Source organism: Myxine glutinosa, chromosome 4 (genome assembly GCF_964187855.1).
Source record: "Myxine glutinosa chromosome 4, kmMyxGlut1.1, whole genome shotgun sequence".
Classification (NCBI taxonomy): Eukaryota; Metazoa; Chordata; class Myxini; order Myxiniformes; family Myxinidae; genus Myxine; species Myxine glutinosa.
In genome coordinates this window covers 86,834,612-86,851,647 of record NC_136264.1, presented here as the reverse complement: position 1 = coordinate 86,851,647, position 17,036 = coordinate 86,834,612, and the positions used below count along the sequence as shown (strand labels likewise).

At 45.7% G+C, this 17,036-nt stretch overlaps 1 protein-coding gene across 1 annotated transcript in view; it reads left to right on the top strand.

Moving 5' to 3' along the window:
• The window catches only part of WDFY3 (WD repeat and FYVE domain containing 3), a 303,904-nt gene that overhangs the window by 238,661 nt on the left and 48,207 nt on the right, over positions 1–17,036 (top strand). The window contains exons 30-38 of the mRNA XM_078775265.1: positions 519–706; positions 1,764–1,904; positions 3,506–3,685; positions 4,837–5,079; positions 6,742–6,841; positions 7,836–7,996; positions 8,330–8,559; positions 8,864–8,970; positions 9,273–9,455. Coding sequence (XP_078631391.1) covers positions 519–706; positions 1,764–1,904; positions 3,506–3,685; positions 4,837–5,079; positions 6,742–6,841; positions 7,836–7,996; positions 8,330–8,559; positions 8,864–8,970; positions 9,273–9,455 — 1,533 coding nt within the window. The remainder of the gene's footprint in view (positions 1–518; positions 707–1,763; positions 1,905–3,505; positions 3,686–4,836; positions 5,080–6,741; positions 6,842–7,835; positions 7,997–8,329; positions 8,560–8,863; positions 8,971–9,272; positions 9,456–17,036) is intronic.

The following is a 17,036-nucleotide window of genomic DNA, read 5'->3' as shown; positions in this document are numbered from 1 at the left end:
ATGGGTTCAGTGATGGAAACCGGGATGGCATGCAAGTCTGTAGATGCCTATCCTAGAGCTAGATGTAACGCCATAATGATGTCCCAGACGTAACGCTGTAATGACTTCCAGCAAAAAGAGTGTGCCAGGCAGAGGGACGAATGGTCAGAGAAATCCGGCTTCTTCAATATTTAGATTATGGGAAGCAAAGGTTTTTTTTTTCACTTCAACTATATGAAGGTTTAGTCTTGTGCCAGCCAATTCTGACACCGTTTTTAGTCCTTTGAAGGTAGTTTCCAGCTAGTGTGACACCATTTTCCCATTGTTGGGTGACTTTGCTGATGCTATTGGAATATGTCATGTGAATGGCTTTTTGGGGTGGTCTTTTTTCACCAAGGTGTTTTTACCCCCTCGCTATTATTCTTATTTAGAGGATCAAACAAAAGTTGAATATACATTTCGATTTAATCGTGACATTTATGATTAGTGCAGCTGTTAAGATTTTGAATTCCCTAATATTCGTAAATGCACTCATGCAGGCATAAACGTGGGTTGGAGTGGGAGCCGAGGACAGATGTGTGAGATAAACCGGGAAGCTACGCACCTGCCTGGCTTTGCTGTGCTCCAGGCCTTTCTCCCTCGTCACACAAGTATTCCAGAAATCTACTTCTTGCTCATTTCATTGTTGCTCCAGAAGCCGCTGCCATGCCAAATGGAAAAACCGCAGGTTAATAAATGTCTTACTCGGAACAACAAGAATAGTTAAAAACTACTTCCGATGCATGAATACAGTGACTCGTACATGAGATATGCACGTTAAGCACAAGGATTTCATATGTCGCTGCATGTTGACTTGTAAGAATTTTTTTTTTTTTTTGTATACAAGATCGAGGCCCGTGAAAGAGCTACCATTAATCGCAAAAAAAATCGAACAGACACATAAAACAGACACAAACAGACACAATCAAACATAATCAAACATAAAATAAGGGGAGCGGTCGAGAAGATGGGGAGTGAGGGGTAAGCACACAAACACAACATTTGAGAGTAGGAACATCAGGAGATCTGTGGGAGGGAGAGGGCTTGGGGAGGAGGCGGGGGAGAGGGGGGGGGGTGGGGGGGGGGGGAGAGAAGTATAAAACACAAGGACACTGCAAGGGCTTCCAGTAAAGAAGTTGGTACTTCAAAAGTGGATCTGGGGTGAATTAGTGGGGGTAGAAAAGATCAAGGTTTTGGATGGGGGAAGATAAGAGATGGTGGTGTCGTCCCTGCAAGGACTTTGGTCTTTCATTCACCACTGAGTCCATTGTGATTGTCACTGTTGGATTCAGAATTTATTTTGTAACTAAAAACAATTTGATCAATGAGCATGAATCAATCAATCAATGAGCATGAGCATGAATCAATGACATCAGAGGTCATTAATAACCCATCCTGAAAATTGGCATTTTGGCATGTTAGCACCTTCATGTACCCAGGTCTCGTTATATTTTCTTTTGTCCATAACTTTCGAGCAGTTGCTTTGATCGTCATGTAGTTTATCAATCCCATGATTTGAAAATGAAGTGGAATTCCTTTGATTGACCACATTTCATGTGCACTATATATATATTTTTGACCAATCAGCATCATTTTGAAAGTATACTACTTGCTATAAACTTCGATTCTCTACAGAATAATTTTACACTTTTTGAAGTTATTGCTCATGTTTTCCTTATTCCTGGTTGCATGCTTGCTCATGTTTTCATAATGTGCCATTTTTCGGCCCTCCTGATTCCATCCAGTTTGACCTCGACTCGATCTGGACATATGCCTTTGGGATCCCGGCAAGTGTGGCTGATCATTCGGTCACGTTATCTGTTTCCAGCATGTGTGCTGAAGCTGCCTTGCTCCTCCTTGCCATGTTGCGGAGCATGCTGAATGAGGTATCAGGAATCGCATGGGAGTGATTGGATTAATGAAAAACTATCAAAAATGTATTTGATAAGTCTGCTGTTCAATGTTATTTTGAGTGAAGCTATTAAACTCGAATCTTGTAAGTGTGCTTATTGAAATTATATCCATGTTATATCTGTTCTTGGTACTTCTCCATGATAGGTAAGGAGGTAGTGCCTCAGAGATAACTCAGGCTTTTCATTACATTACATTAAGAAAAACTCGCCTGTACCTCTCATAACAATCTCACTGGCTATTCACAATGTTTCCCAATTTAGTGACTCAATGTACAAATGCTGTTCAATTTTCAAGCCAATCGGATTTAAAATGGCGATTTTAGAAATTGGACCTCCAGATGACCTTATTTATTAATTTTTTGGTATACAAGATCGAGGCTTGTGTGAGTTTGCGTGGCTGTGACAGGGCCAAATTAATTCGATTTTATAAATGAACATGATTGTGAATATATAATCAATCAACATATTTGGGAAAATTATGTGCCCAGACCAGGAATTGAACCCAGCCAGGTCCTCTGGTGAACCATACCAGTGCTCTGCCATCTGAGCTATCTGGGTGACCTCTGACCAAGCACGCAATTTTCCCACACATATGATTGCCACTCTCTTTCCGGCACTGCTTCTGGGGCACTCGCTGCCAACCATAGGAGCACCAACAGCCTGTTCACATGAGGGTCTTCCCCCAATAGGGGACAAAAATTCATGTCCGCTATTATAGACACCACTGGGGGAGTTACATGTATATAAATATAAATTGTTATATTATAAATTATAATTTTATATTATAAATTATATAATATAATAATTATAAATTATACAATTTATAATTATAAATTGTATATTATGTAATATAAATATAATATACAATTATATAAATGAACCCGATTGTAAATAACCAATTAACATACTTGGGAAAATTACACGCCCAGACTGGGAATCGAACCTCGGTCTTCTGGTAAACCGTACCAGATTTTTGTTGTGTTGTGGACGGACGGATTGGGACAAATCTTGGTGTCGATGAGTTGGGTAGGTGACAAGAACAAGCCGATTAGATTTTGGTTCAGGTCTGAATCCAGATCTTGGCTATCAGTGGGATACAAAACGTAACCTGTTCAGCCTGGTGGAGGTGTGGTGGTGTTCAGCCTACCGAGTGCCGTTCTAGTTTACCAATGCTATTAATACACATTCCCTTAAGACTTATCAATGGACATGCATTGCTCTGCATTTTACAAGCAGAAATTTTGTTCAAATTCCAAACAGACTTATAATTCCTGAAATTACTATCTTCAGTATTTCTTCAGAGGCAAGTGAACTTCTTCAGCCCAACGCTCCCCAAAAATGCCTTAGCTTCTGTTGTTCTTTGGCATGTGTCACACACACCAATAACAACAAACGACAACATCCATTCCAATTGATTAGTTGCAGTGATGAAAGCTTATATATCCCAAATTGCTTTGTTATGATTGTATTTACTATTAATGTGCACGTGTAATATTAATGTATTTTGATGTTAAAAATTCATATTAACCTGCAGCTTTAACACACTTATCCCGTGCTGTGTTGCCATCCTGCAGCCATGGCAATCTGAGGAAGAAGGCTCCTGGTTGCGTGAATACCCAGTGACACTCTTGCAGCTTTTTCGCTCGCTTTACCACAATGTTCCTGATCTAGCACCTCTATGGAGCCACCCGGACTTCTTGCCAGCCTTAGCTGCCACACTCTACCCCTTACACAGCCGGCCTGTGTCTGAGATGGTGTGTTTACTGTTTATCAATATTTTCGAGTTGTGTATTGACAGTGAAGGAGGAAATGTGCAAACAAGTATGAGCTTCTGAATCAGTAAAGACAGAACACTGGTACTTTGGTGGATACAAAATGTCTGAAAGGATGAGATTGCAATTATTTTGTATTTTCTGATACTATGATGATGAAGAGCAGGATAGCTCAAAAAGTTGAGTACAGATTCAGATGAAATTTGGTGGAGAGGTTGTGTGTGTGACGAGGACACAGTGATTCGATTTTGGTCAATATATGGATGCAGATCCTGATACTCGAATTCTAAAAGTGATTCTTCACCATTTTATGGGCAAAAAACGATATATAGCACAATATCTCAAAAAACTTATGGACGAGTTATGTCAAAATTTGTGGATGAGTTGGGTAGGTGACAAGAACAAGCTGATTATATTTTGGTTAAAGTCTGGATGCAGATCCGGCCTATCATTTGGATACAAAACGTAAACTGTTCAGCCTGGCCGAGGCATGTGCCCTACCGAGTGCCGTTCTAGTTATCTGATGAATTCATGAAAATTATGACAGCTAAATTTCAAATACTGAAAGGCTATATAATCTTTTTATACAGTCTACTTTGAAATCATGCAATTGGTTTGTTTGAATGAGCTTTGTGCAGACACAAAATGAAACAAGAGCAAGAATTGCTTTGCAATCCAGGTCCCCTACCAATGTGATGTTTTCTAAGTCCAAAAAGGGCATAACTCTGTGGAAAAAATGATGAAACACCCTGAAACTTATCATAATAAAGGCATGTACCAAGTTTCAGTTGAGTATGCTAAAGGGTATTTGGAAAAAATCTGAAAATCCACAGTTAGGAAGGACGTACAGACAGATGGAGAGCAAACCTATCAAGAACCAAGACCCATCTGCAAAATTATCCATGTGCCATGTCTTACATCTGATGTTGCTGTTTAGTTTCTCTTCCACACTACGTATCTTACCTCCACCCCAACCTCCCTTGTATCATGTAACAACCTCCCACACATGCCATATATTTCCCCCTCCCAGCACCATTTTTTTCTCTTTCAAATACCAGGCCAACAACACATACACACACACCTGATACGACTCAACTCTCTGCCCTAATTTTCCTTTCCATGTTCCTTCACAGCATGCAGATCTGGCGGAGGCTGAGCTCAACTCCCCACCTGATGAATACCGATCCCTTGGAAGTTCTGAGTGTTTGGGAATGAATCGTAGCCAGTCTGAGTGCATGAGTGTAGCAGGGAAGGCCTACCTGGCTTGCCATCCTGCTCGAAAGTTTATCCTGGACTTTGCACGAGTCATTGTGGTGGACAACATGTGTCAAACACTGGCAAGCAAACAAACGCTTGCACTTGACATCTTGTTGGAGGTGGGATATCTACATAAGCCATTATTTATTCGCCATCGTATTTGTATTTCCATGTGACGAGCTGTTTTGTTACCTCCGCTACCGAAAGTGGGTAGAGGCTGTTTTCACTCATGTCTGTTTCTTTGTTTGTTTGTTTGTCTGTGAGCAGGATATCTCAAAACGTTATGGACGGATTCGGATGAATTTTGATGGACAGGTTGGGCGTGTGATAAGGATGAATCGATTCGGGTTTTGCATATGCAACTAACATTGGGGGGCGCATGAAATATGTAACGGTTTTATGGATTTCACCCCCAGTTCATGCCCCAGTGAAGCCTCGTGTTGGTTTTACGGTTAAGGTGATTGGAAAGAATGAACCATTTGAGTATCCTGCATTTGAGTGGCATCCCATCCAGAAATGTGCCCACTAGCCTAGGAAACTGCTTCGGCAGCCCTATGCATGCGAAGAGGCAAAAGGAGTGGTCTTCTTCTTCATGGCCCAGTGAGTGTGGCCTTTAGGTCGCCCAGTGAAAATGGGAAAAATGAACTCAAAATTTCACCTGAGGTCATTCCTGGTGGAACGTATTGCCATCTTTCAACTTTTTGAGATATCCTGCTTTCAAATCCACCACCCAAACCTTTCCACTCTTGAATTTTCACTCCAAATCGTCAACTCTGCCGCGACTGAGCCACTATGATTTTACTTTGTTGAATCGTTTCTCAATCCATCTGACAAATCTCGTCCTCTCCTTCCTCTCCTTCCAGTGCATCTCCTTAAAGTTGCTCTCCCCATTCTCCACCCTAATCCCCATGCTAAGCCGCCCACTGCTCAGGCAAAGATCTTTTTTTGAAATGAACCAGAGGGTGCTCTATGCAAATACAGTACATGTTCAAACGTCTCAGATGCACACCTCAGACCAATATTGTTAGTGCAGGTTGAGTAGAAAAGTTCTGGGAAATGAAAAAAATTCTCGACATGGCCCGATAATGTAATATTTACATCTTTAATGACATTATCACAACACAACTAATTCACTAATTATATATTGAGTATATAATTCTGCACTCTCTTTCTAATTATATATTGTGATCATATTGAAATGATTTAAACTAATTATATATTGTGATTATATTGAAATGATTTAAACTAATTATATATTGAAAAATCACCATCTTTACTAAAATTCACAGACCAGTGTGTTTGTTTGTCATGCTACTCCTGCTATATTTCTGAGCCGATTACATCCAGGCTTGCTGCATAAGATCAGCATGACCACACTTAGAGAATATGGGTGTTTTTGTCTTTGCCGTTGGTTTGGGTAGGGAGGGGGGTGGGGGGGTGGGGGGGGGGGGGGGTGAAGAGGGACACAAATTCTCCATGTAATTGTGTATCATGCATAAGCTCCAGCTCCAGGTGGGAGAGGGTATTACAAGTCCCCACCCTTTACAGTACAGTATTTCTGTTCCCCACGTTTTCCAGTGCAGTGAGGTGTTTTGAATTAGAGGTACATGAATTTTGAATTACACGTTTGAATGAGGATATAACATAAACCCCCTGGCCACTTCTCGTTTTCTTAACATGAACATAAGCAGTTAATCGCATGAATATTTAAAGAAAATCTTTCGTTTCTTTTGAAGGCGAATTAGCTTGATTTTTTTTTTTTGACTGCCTTTGACCGACAGGCTTCTCCAGAGCGTTCTACAAAATCTCAGCAGAAGGAGTTTCAAACAGACCTTCTCATGAGCGTTATTAACCACTTACTTTCAGCAGATGTCCTATTAGGTGAGATATCACATCAGTAGATTTCTTCCCTGAATTTAGATAAAAATGTATTGTGTCATACTTTTAAAGCTATTTTGTCTACTACAGCGATGGCTATGTGTTATGGATCTAGTTGAGGAATAGTTGGCTTAACAAGTTACACTGAATGTCACAGATCTTTAACTTCACAATGGGTCTAAAGCAGGCCATACACATAGGCTATGCTGCAGAATTAATGTGCAAATCCTGAACGATTATTTCCAGGTGATTATCATGTTCACCAACAAGATGAGCACAAACCCAGGTGCAAGTCTCAGAAATTTTCCAACAATTTTCAAGCCTGCTGCATATTTTCCTACATTTTTTAATTCTGGTTTTTAAAGTTAAAATGAAAAAAAACCCCCACACCAAATCCCCTTCTTTTTTATGGTTAGCTTATTTTCAAAAAACTATTATGCAACATTTATCCGATACATTTAGATGAGGTTGTGTAGAGATACTGGCCTAGCTATACACTCGTTTTTCTGACGGGAATATTAAGAATGCGGGGGAGAGAGAAAGAGGGGTGGGAGTCAGAGAAGTGGGTAAGATGGGGGGGGGGGTGAGGGACAGAGAGAGAGGGGGGAGAGAGAGAGGTGGGAGAGAGGGGGAGGGGAGAGAGGAAGAAGGGGGATGGGAGAGAGGGGGAGAGCGAGAGGAGGGAGAGAGAGAGGGGTGAGTGAGTGGGGGGAGCAGTAGAAAGGGGAGGAAGAGAGAGAGGGGTCGCAAATTTCCGTTTGCAGTTTTGCCAAGTGTGGATCCGAGTGGAAGGGGGTCCTGATATTTGGTGGACCGGAGTGGAGGAGGGACCTGTAATTTGGCGGACACAAGTGGAAGGGGGCCCTGAGATTTGGCGGACCCAAGTGGAAGGGGTCCTGCGATTTTGCGGACTCAATACCTCCCAATGCCAAAAACGGGTCTCAATGTGCGTTCATATTATACAGTATTCATATAATATGATGCCATTGCTGTCCAGGTGAAGAGGCATCAGTACCTATCGCTGTTGGGGGCAGTTACAGTACTCTTGTGTCCAACACACTGTATGCTGTGCAGCGCTTGGTGGACAAGCTTTGGCATGGTATGTTTTCGAGGGACTCCAAGGTGGTGGTGGACTTCATCTTGCAGCTTGTGTCACAGGTACTCTTCACGGCTGGTGCTCATTTCATTAGTGACGCATTCCCTATCCATCACTTGTGTTGTAATGGTGTTAATATCGAGCAGAATTCCATCATTGCATAATGAAATATGGAGCTTTTTAGTTGCAATTGGTGATCTTGAGACTTGCTCCGTCCTATGACAGAATGTGTATGTGGTTTGTGTACAGAATGGGTCCAGTAAATGCATACTGACGTTTTTGTGCATTGTGGTTGGATTAATACATGTGCAAGGACTCTAGTCGTGCTATTGTTCAGCTTGAATTATAGCCCTGTGGCACATATAGTTATTCCTTTTTGGCGATATTTTGCACAGTGCAAGCGACGGTCCCCTGGCCTGGCCGCTGACATTCTCCACCAGTGCTTGAACCGCACAGTGCTGTACCAGCTCTCCCGGCCACACCGCACTGTGGCACAACAGGTACAGGTGTTGGACAGCCTGCGTGGTATCACGACACAGCGCAGCCTCCTCATGGGCCCACACAGCGCAGATCATGACTTCCTTGCCTGTTTGGTCTACTGCCTGGTGCAACTCTACACTGGCAGGTGGGCTTTGGGATGGGGTCTATATGGTGAGGATGTTGCCATTGTTTGGGGAAGCCATAGGTAATAATAATGTCTGTGGAGGAGGTTTGCAAAATGAATAGATGTGAAAGTTTACAAAAGGTTATAAGAGCGACATATAGGACCATGGGTTGTACTGGAGTTGCTTCATGATATTGCCTACTTATTTAAGTAGACATTTATGCTTTGGAAATGTTTAAAAACAAACTACTTTGTCTGTTTATTTGATTGTACCTTTTATGTAAATGTTTCCCTTTGTTTGCCTTCTTTCCTTTGGATTCCTAAGCCATCTTGATGGGTTTGGCCTGGAAACAGAAGCACGCATGACGACCTGGCACATCCCTACCGCCGAACTGGACCCTGCTGGGACTCACAATGTGGACTTCAGTGAGGGTGAGCCTGCCAACTGCTTGATTGTTCTGTTGATTTAGTTTGTTGTATGCCTTAGCCTATTCAAGTACATGTGTAATCTGTTGGTACGGGATATTTTCCCTTTTTCCTTCAAATTGTTGAGTAACTATCCCAGAATATTGTAAGTGTCTGAGTTTGCCCAGTTCCTATCTCAAATAATTTCCTGAGTTGATAAAACTGTAAGAGATGCATCTCAATTTCAAATTGATACTCTTTGAGACAAATCTTGCTCAATTTTGGTGCACTCAGCAATGACGATTAACTGTGACTCCCACACATACTAGGCCGACAGCTGCTGGTGAAGGCAGTACGGAGAGTATGGGCCGAGCTCATGGTTGGACGTCGTCAGGTGGTAGAAGAATGTTTTCGTGTGATACTCCCGGCCAGTGAGACAGGTGGAGTGGACATCCTGGCTGCTCGGCCCATCCTTGAAGAGCCAGCTGGGAAGTTTTGGCAGAGTCATTTGAGTGAGTTGAAAACAGGAATATGATTTAGTATGTACACTGTACATCCCTATCTCCTGTCATGTGTATATATTGGTCATGTGTATACACACACAGATGTGTATACACAAGCACACACACACACACACATACACAAACATGCTCACGAGCAAAGGCACCCAGCGTTGTCGGGCAACACAGGGTCGTGCCACTGATGGGAGTATCGAGAGGAGGGGAAAGAGCAGGAGAGGAGAGGGGTAGGGGGGGCAGGGATCAGGAGGAGGGGCAACTCAAGCAAGCACTCAATTCAAAACCGTTTATGGGGAATGAACGGCTTGGCAAGCTCAAGATAGCTCCTTAGTGACTGAAAACCCCAGGCCATCTGGATAGCATACTGTACATACAAAACGTTGACAAAGGGAGAGCTTTTCAAATAAAGACTTTAAATATTAATGATGACTATTTTCCTTGTAATGAAAACGTAACTTGTCCAGTCTTCAACACAGTTTTACTTTTTAAAATGTACACAAACTCAGAGGTGATGTTAAGTGTACGAATGGCCTGTAGAATGGGCGGTACTTATGACCCACCCACAGACACAAACTCAGATACATATACTCAAGTATATATATATATACACTACATGACCATAAGTATGCGAACACCCCTTCTAATTCGTGGATTCGGCTGTTTCGGCCACACCTATTGCTGACAGGTATATATAATCAAGCACACAGCCATGCAATCTTCATGGACAAACATTGGCAGTAGAATGGGCCATACTGAAGAGCTCAGTGACTTTCAACGTGGCACAGTCATAGGACGCCACCATTCCAATAAGTCAGTTAGTCAAGTTTCTGCCCTGCTAGAGCTGTCCCGGTCAACTGTAAGTGCTGTTATTGTGAAGTGGAAATGTCTAGGAGCAACAACAGCTCAGCCGCGAAGTGGTAGGCCACACAAGCTCACAAAAAGGGACCGCAGAGTACTGAAGCGCATAGCGCATAAAAATTGTCTGTCCTTGGTTGCAACACTCACGACTGAGTTCCAAACTGCCTCTGGAAGCAACGTCAGCACAACAACAGTTCGTCGAGAGCTTCATGAAATGGGGTTCCATGGCCGAGCAGCCGCACACAAGCCTAAGATCACCATGCGCAATGCCAAGCGTCGGCTGGAGTGGAGTAAAGCTCGCCACCATTGGACTCTGGAGCAGTGGAAACGCTTTCTCTGGAGTGATGTATCACGCTTCACCATCTGGCAGTCCGATGGACGAATCTGGGTTTGGCGGATGCCAGGAGAACTCTACCTGCCCGAATGCACAGTGCCAACTGTAAAGTTTTGTGGAGGAGGAATAATGGTCTGGGGCTGTTTTTCATGGTTCGGGCTCGGCCCCTTAGTTCCAGTGAAGGGAAATCTTAACGCTAAAGCATACAATGACATTCTAGACGATTGTGTGCTTCCAACTTTGTGGCAACAGTTTGGGGAAGGCCCTTTCCTGTTTCAGCATGACAATGCCTCCGTGCACAATGTGAGGTCCATATAGAAATGGTTTTGTCGAGATCGGTGTGGAAGAACTTGACTGGCCTGCACAGAGCCCTGACCTCAACCCCATCGATCACCTTTGTAATGAATTGGAACGCCGACTGTGAGCCAGGCCTCATCACCCAACATCAGTGCCCGACCTCACTAATGCTCTTGTGGCTGAATGGAAGCAAATTCCCACAGCAATGTTCCAACATCCAGTGGAAAGCCTTCCCAGAAGAGTGGAAGCTGTTATAGCAGCAAAAGGGGGACCAACTCCATATTAATGCCCATGATTTTGGAATGAGATGTTCGTTGTTCAGGTGTCCACATACTTTTGGTGATGTAGTATATATATATATATATATACAGTGGAACCTTGACTTACGAGTGCACCAACTTACGAGTTTTCCGAGATACGAGCCGTCGCTCGGGCGGTTTATTGCTTTGAGATGCGAGCCGAGATCTGAGTTACGAGCTTACGCCACCCGCCACCAAGTGGGTTCCGGTCACGTGGTTATCTTGCCGTGCAAGTATCTCTGCCGTATATCGCTGCTGCTTTGTTTTCGCATTTTGGTTATTTTGAGTTTACGCCACCCACCACCAGGTGGGTTCCGGTCACGTGGTTATCTTGCCGTGCAAGTATCTCTGCCGTATATCGCTGCTGCTTTGTTTTCGCATGTTGGTTATTTTGGAGCTTACGCTACCCGCCACCAGGTGGGTTCCGGTCACGTGGTTATCTTTCCGTGCAAGTATCTCTGCCGTATATCGCTGCTGCTTTGTTTTCGCATTTTGGTTATTTTGAGTTTACGCCACCCGCCACCAGGTGGGTTCCGGTCACGTGGTTATCTTGCCGTGCAAGTATCTCTGCCGTATATCGCTGCTGCTTTGTTTTCGCATGTTGGTTATTTTGGAGCTTACGCTACCCGCCACCAGGTGGGTTCCGGTCACGTGGTTATCTTGCCGTGCAAGTATCTCTGCCGTATATCGCTGCTGCTTTGTTTTCGCATTTTGGTTATTTTGAGTTTACGCCACCCGCCACCAGGTGGGTTCCGGTCACGTGGTTATCTTGCCGTGCAAGTATCTCTGCCGTATATCGCTGCTGCTTTGTTTTCGCATTTTGGTTATTTTGGAAAATTTCTTAGTTTTAACCATGGGTCCTAAGAAATTGAGTGCCAAGGGCAGTACTGAGAAGAAGAAGAGGATGATGTGCTTGGATATAAAACACGCAATCGTCGAAAAACATGAGCGAGGTGTGCGTGTTGTCGACTTGGTGAGGCGGATGTGAAGGCAGCTGAAGATTTTATTATAACTTTTGCCGAACTGATAGAAGCCGAACGATACATCCCCCAGCAAATCTTCAACTGTGACGAGACAGGGCTCTTCTGGAAAAACTCGTAAGTCAAGGTTCCACTGTATATATATATATATATATACATATACTGTATATACATATATATATATATATATATATATATATATATATATATATATATGTATATATTGTTACAGACACGACTTTGATGTTATGGTGGGCCGAGCGGAATGGCCGCCGTGTCCGCACAAGTTTACCCGATTATGCTCGAACGTTGACTAAGTCGCGCTATGCTAAATCAATGATGGAAAAGACACAACGGCTGGATTAAAATGACACGACACCAAGGGTTCAGTTCTCAAGACCTCCGGAGGAGGTTATATTAGGGCGGAAGGTCAGATTACAACGACGAGAGGGACAGCATAGAAAGGCAGGCACTTAGACACACTCTTATATTAGCCCCGACAGACGACAGATAAACGGGACAAAACTGACTCACACGGGGATTGATGGCAAGGAAAGCGGGCAGTCGATGGCTCAAGGTGCACCGTTCTCGGAGGTACTGCAATACCGGGTCGATGCGTGGAGCTCGCTCAGCGCTTGGAGGTCGCGACTTGTCTTCTTCAGTCGGGGGCGCATCTGACGTCACGTCCGGTAAGTGGCCGCGTATATCCGGCGGGGAGGGACACGCCCTCGGCTCGTTAGCTCCGCCCCAGATGGAATCGGCCCGTTGCTTCTCATTGGGTGCGGGGGGAGTTTACCGGCTCCGCCCTTGACGAGGGGCTGACAGCCAGCCCCTTCGTGGTAACCCCGTGGAGCGCATGGCCAATGGCGGCTAACCAGCCGGAGCGAGGACGCACACTCCCCGCGCCGCGCCGCCCCCAATCTCCTCTGTTGTTGTAGTTGTTGTAGTTGTTGTTGTTGTTTCATGGGGAAGATGGGAGGAGGTAAGGGGAGGTCCTAAACTCACTACTGGTGCCATACAATCACATTCTGGTGCAACGAAGAGTCAGAATTAATGGAAACGAGTCCTTAACTGACATAGACTAAGAATAACTAGCAAGATGTCCTATAGTTGTCTACGTGAGATGCGGTGAACCTGGGCACGACATTTAATGGGGGAGAAAGGGGAAGGTCGGTTCTACAGAGTGTTATTTACAGGCAATGGGACTAGGGAATGGGGGATTGGGGATAGTTGGGGAGTATTGGGGAAATAGGGGAGTATTTACAAGCGGATATTGAGGCCAAGTCCCATATCCGCAACATTGCACCCTTCTCTACCCTCGGGGCGTCCCGACCCGATAAATTTTTACCTATTTTAGTGTGGCACTCAGATGTAGTTCCCTCTACTATTAACTCTACCCTGAGTGCGACAGTTTTACAGATATTCACAAATGAGTAAATATGTCCCCCTGCGACGTTGCACCCTTCTCCTCACAGAAACACGCCCACAGGATAACCGAATTGCGGAAAGAATTCGCAAACTAAACATACAGCCGGTAGGGAGCATTATTTACAATACTACACTGATATTTACACAACGATCCAGGACCTGTTTTTGGAGGAACACATGCAGATGTTATGCATAGAGAGAGAGCACGCATGCCAGCATCGATACACCAACCCACGAGTGCTCTGTGGCCTTACGGCCTTTAATAATGTGCAGAGCACCCCTTCCAAGCACCAAAAGCACCACCCCATCACACAGTCAGCACCATCCGGTGCACCAATAAAGTGTTTATAAATCACCGGTGGTGTCGCAGCCGGCCGATGTTCTGCCGCTGGTCTTGCCTTCATGTGGTGCACTTAGTGTTCTTGCCTCTTTCAAAAAAATAAAGAAAGGCGCCAACCGCGTCCATTTCTGTATTGTGGCCGTCAGGGGGCCAACTATAAGTGGTTCACCTTGTATGGCATAGGTGCCATGTTGACCCATAGGTCCATCCACGGGTGGTGCTTGGCCGCAAAAGAACTGCGGTCCATTGTGGGTGGCCACAAACATTGCGGTCCATATGGTGTATCGATCCAGGCAGCAAGCAGCGAAAGTGCAGGCCCACAACTGCGGAGCCAGCACCTCTCTCTCCTCTCTCTCTGCCCCAAAGCCAGATCCTCGGAGGTGGGAGACAAAAGAAGCAGACAAGTGAGTAAGGTGGTAAGGGCGCAAAAGTGCACGCAATGCAAGGTAATGCACACTGGGGGCACATGGGAACCAGGTGAGACAGGTACGTTCCTACCGTACGCCCCCCCCCCCCCACCAGGTAACCTACATGGCCCCTCCCTTACCCCTTACTGTATCCACAAAACACAACACTACCCATAAACATCTACTTTACAAATCGACAAACATCCCTACTGTCTTCCCCGTTCCTCCCATAAACCAAATTCGTCTTCTCTCCCTCCTAACCAATCAAATTTGCCATTTTCAACTCTCATCAAAATTTGCCATCTCCAACTGAACATCAAAATTTGCCATTACCAATTCATCATCAGTCCCTCCTAAGGAGGGAGAGATGGAATCACCCCAATGTCTCATCCACGTCGTGATGCGTCTCACAAATCCACAGCAATCTCATTTCCTGCACCAAAACAAAGAAAACACAGGTGTGGAGTCATCATCATCACCTCAGGTAAGTGGCTGCGTATGGTGCGACAGGTTCATCAATCCTAACTATTTCCTAAATGACTTTAACAACTTTACACTACCCGGGGTCTTTCTCCGGCCAAACCATTGGCCCTCTTACACTATGGGTTCTAAAAACCAATTCCCATTGGCCAAACTGTGGTGCTTTTCAATTTGGGGTCTCACTCCCCCGATTCATCTCCCGGTGCCCTCGCACAATTTCTGGGCTGTGGCGTGTACCTCTCCCAGTGGGTCTACCCACCTGCACACCTCCACCACTGCAGTTGCCTCCGAGCTTACCTGCTCCTCACCCTAACCTAACTACCTGGGGAAGGCCCTCTGGCGCTCTCCCCACTCGGTGCCCTCTCTGGCACTGGGCTACCCGGGTCCGTCCTCCGGATCCTCGGGCCCCATCCACAACTCTACCGGCTCCCAGAGCCCACCTGCGGCCTCACCTGGCCGACATCCTCACAGTGGTGGAGTGTCCAAACCAACTACACACACTAACAGGCTACACGCCCAGCCATTTCCACAACACTAATGCACCCATCCAAATACCATTCTGCAACCGCACCACAAATGCCAATATCCAACCACAATTTACCTATACCCTCTGCCTAACACTTACACTACCCGCCCCGGGTACTCGTGAAAGGGGTCCACTCTTCCCCCATCCACACCTTCGCACCATGCACACCACTCCGTACCACTTACTCCAACTCTCTCCACACACCTGTACTTGCACACCTGTGCTCTCACACCTGGTGCCACCTGCACCCTTCTCTCCCCAAGCGCATTCGCGCTGATCCACAACACTCATTACTCACACACTGTTCCACACACCTGTCCAGTTGCACATCTGTGCAATCACACCTGTTCAATTCTCACACACACGGCATCATCTCAGCTGACTACTCCCTTCTGAAACTTGCGCTTCCCAGTCGTCCCTTTAAACTATTGCGCTCCCACGTCATTATCATCCACACTAAACTACCTGCGTCCCCACTACAGGTATCAGTCACTATCTAAACTTAACGTCACCTAATGTCATCTTCTAGGGCCCTATCAATATAACCTAACCCACCCGGGCTAGTTTTCACTGCCATACACCCCATAAGCTATTGCTCCTTTGCCCCCCCCATGGGAAGGGTGGCAGGGATGCCCCCCTTACCCACCGGGCCCATCGCTCACTACCAATTTTGCACATCAAATTTCAACAAATCAAAAATTTGGCCAATCACTACCCATCATCTGCCAATCATCAAATTTTGTTTTTTCTCTAATTTTGGGGCCAAAACACTATCCTCATCACACAGTCTACTCACTAATGCCTCTCGGTGCGCCAATTCCTGTCCAAAGCCCGGCTTCGTAAAGCCAAGCCATGAATGCGGGTTGTTCTGTGCCAGCGGCTGGATGCGTCCGGCACTCGGTGCAGGGACGGGGGCTTACCCGGGCCGAGATCCCACGCACCATCTCGGCGTGGAGCCATCCAATGTCCCGATCTCGACCTGCCGGACTGCCTCAACAAAAAGTGGTCGCCATGACGACCCTTTCTATCGGGCTGCCCGCTCCGCCTAGTGGAGCACGGACGCGGCCGTTCAAAGCGAGGCCCAGCACGCACCGAGGGCCCGATTCGGCTAAAAGTCGCTCTAACCTCTCACCCGGTTACCTTCGATGCCTCACCTGCATGCTTACACCCCGCAGCCCTTTCCTTGCTCACACATCCAGCCGTTTCCATGCTCCTCGTACCTTTCCTTACACACCCAGGTACACCCATTCCACTCACAGCCTTGGTCACACACCTGACCACCGAACACTTTGGCACACATTCGTTGGTCGCACACCTCACCAACACACCTCTTCGCGCCCCCTCCTCTGTCACCTCCTCTGTGACAATCACAGGTGTGCTCTCATTCGCACACCCAACCACGTGCCTCACCACCAACTCCAGCGTGCATTCCCACTCACGCTCTACCATTCCAGGTGTGCATCCTTCCATCCCAGGTGTACATCCTCGCTCACCTGTCACAACCAACTCACTCTCCTTGTCACTCTCACTACTCTCACCTCCATTCTTGACAGCGCACTCACCCTTACTCTTGACAGCGCACTCTTTCCTCATGCACCTGTCCGTCACACACCTCTCTCACGCACA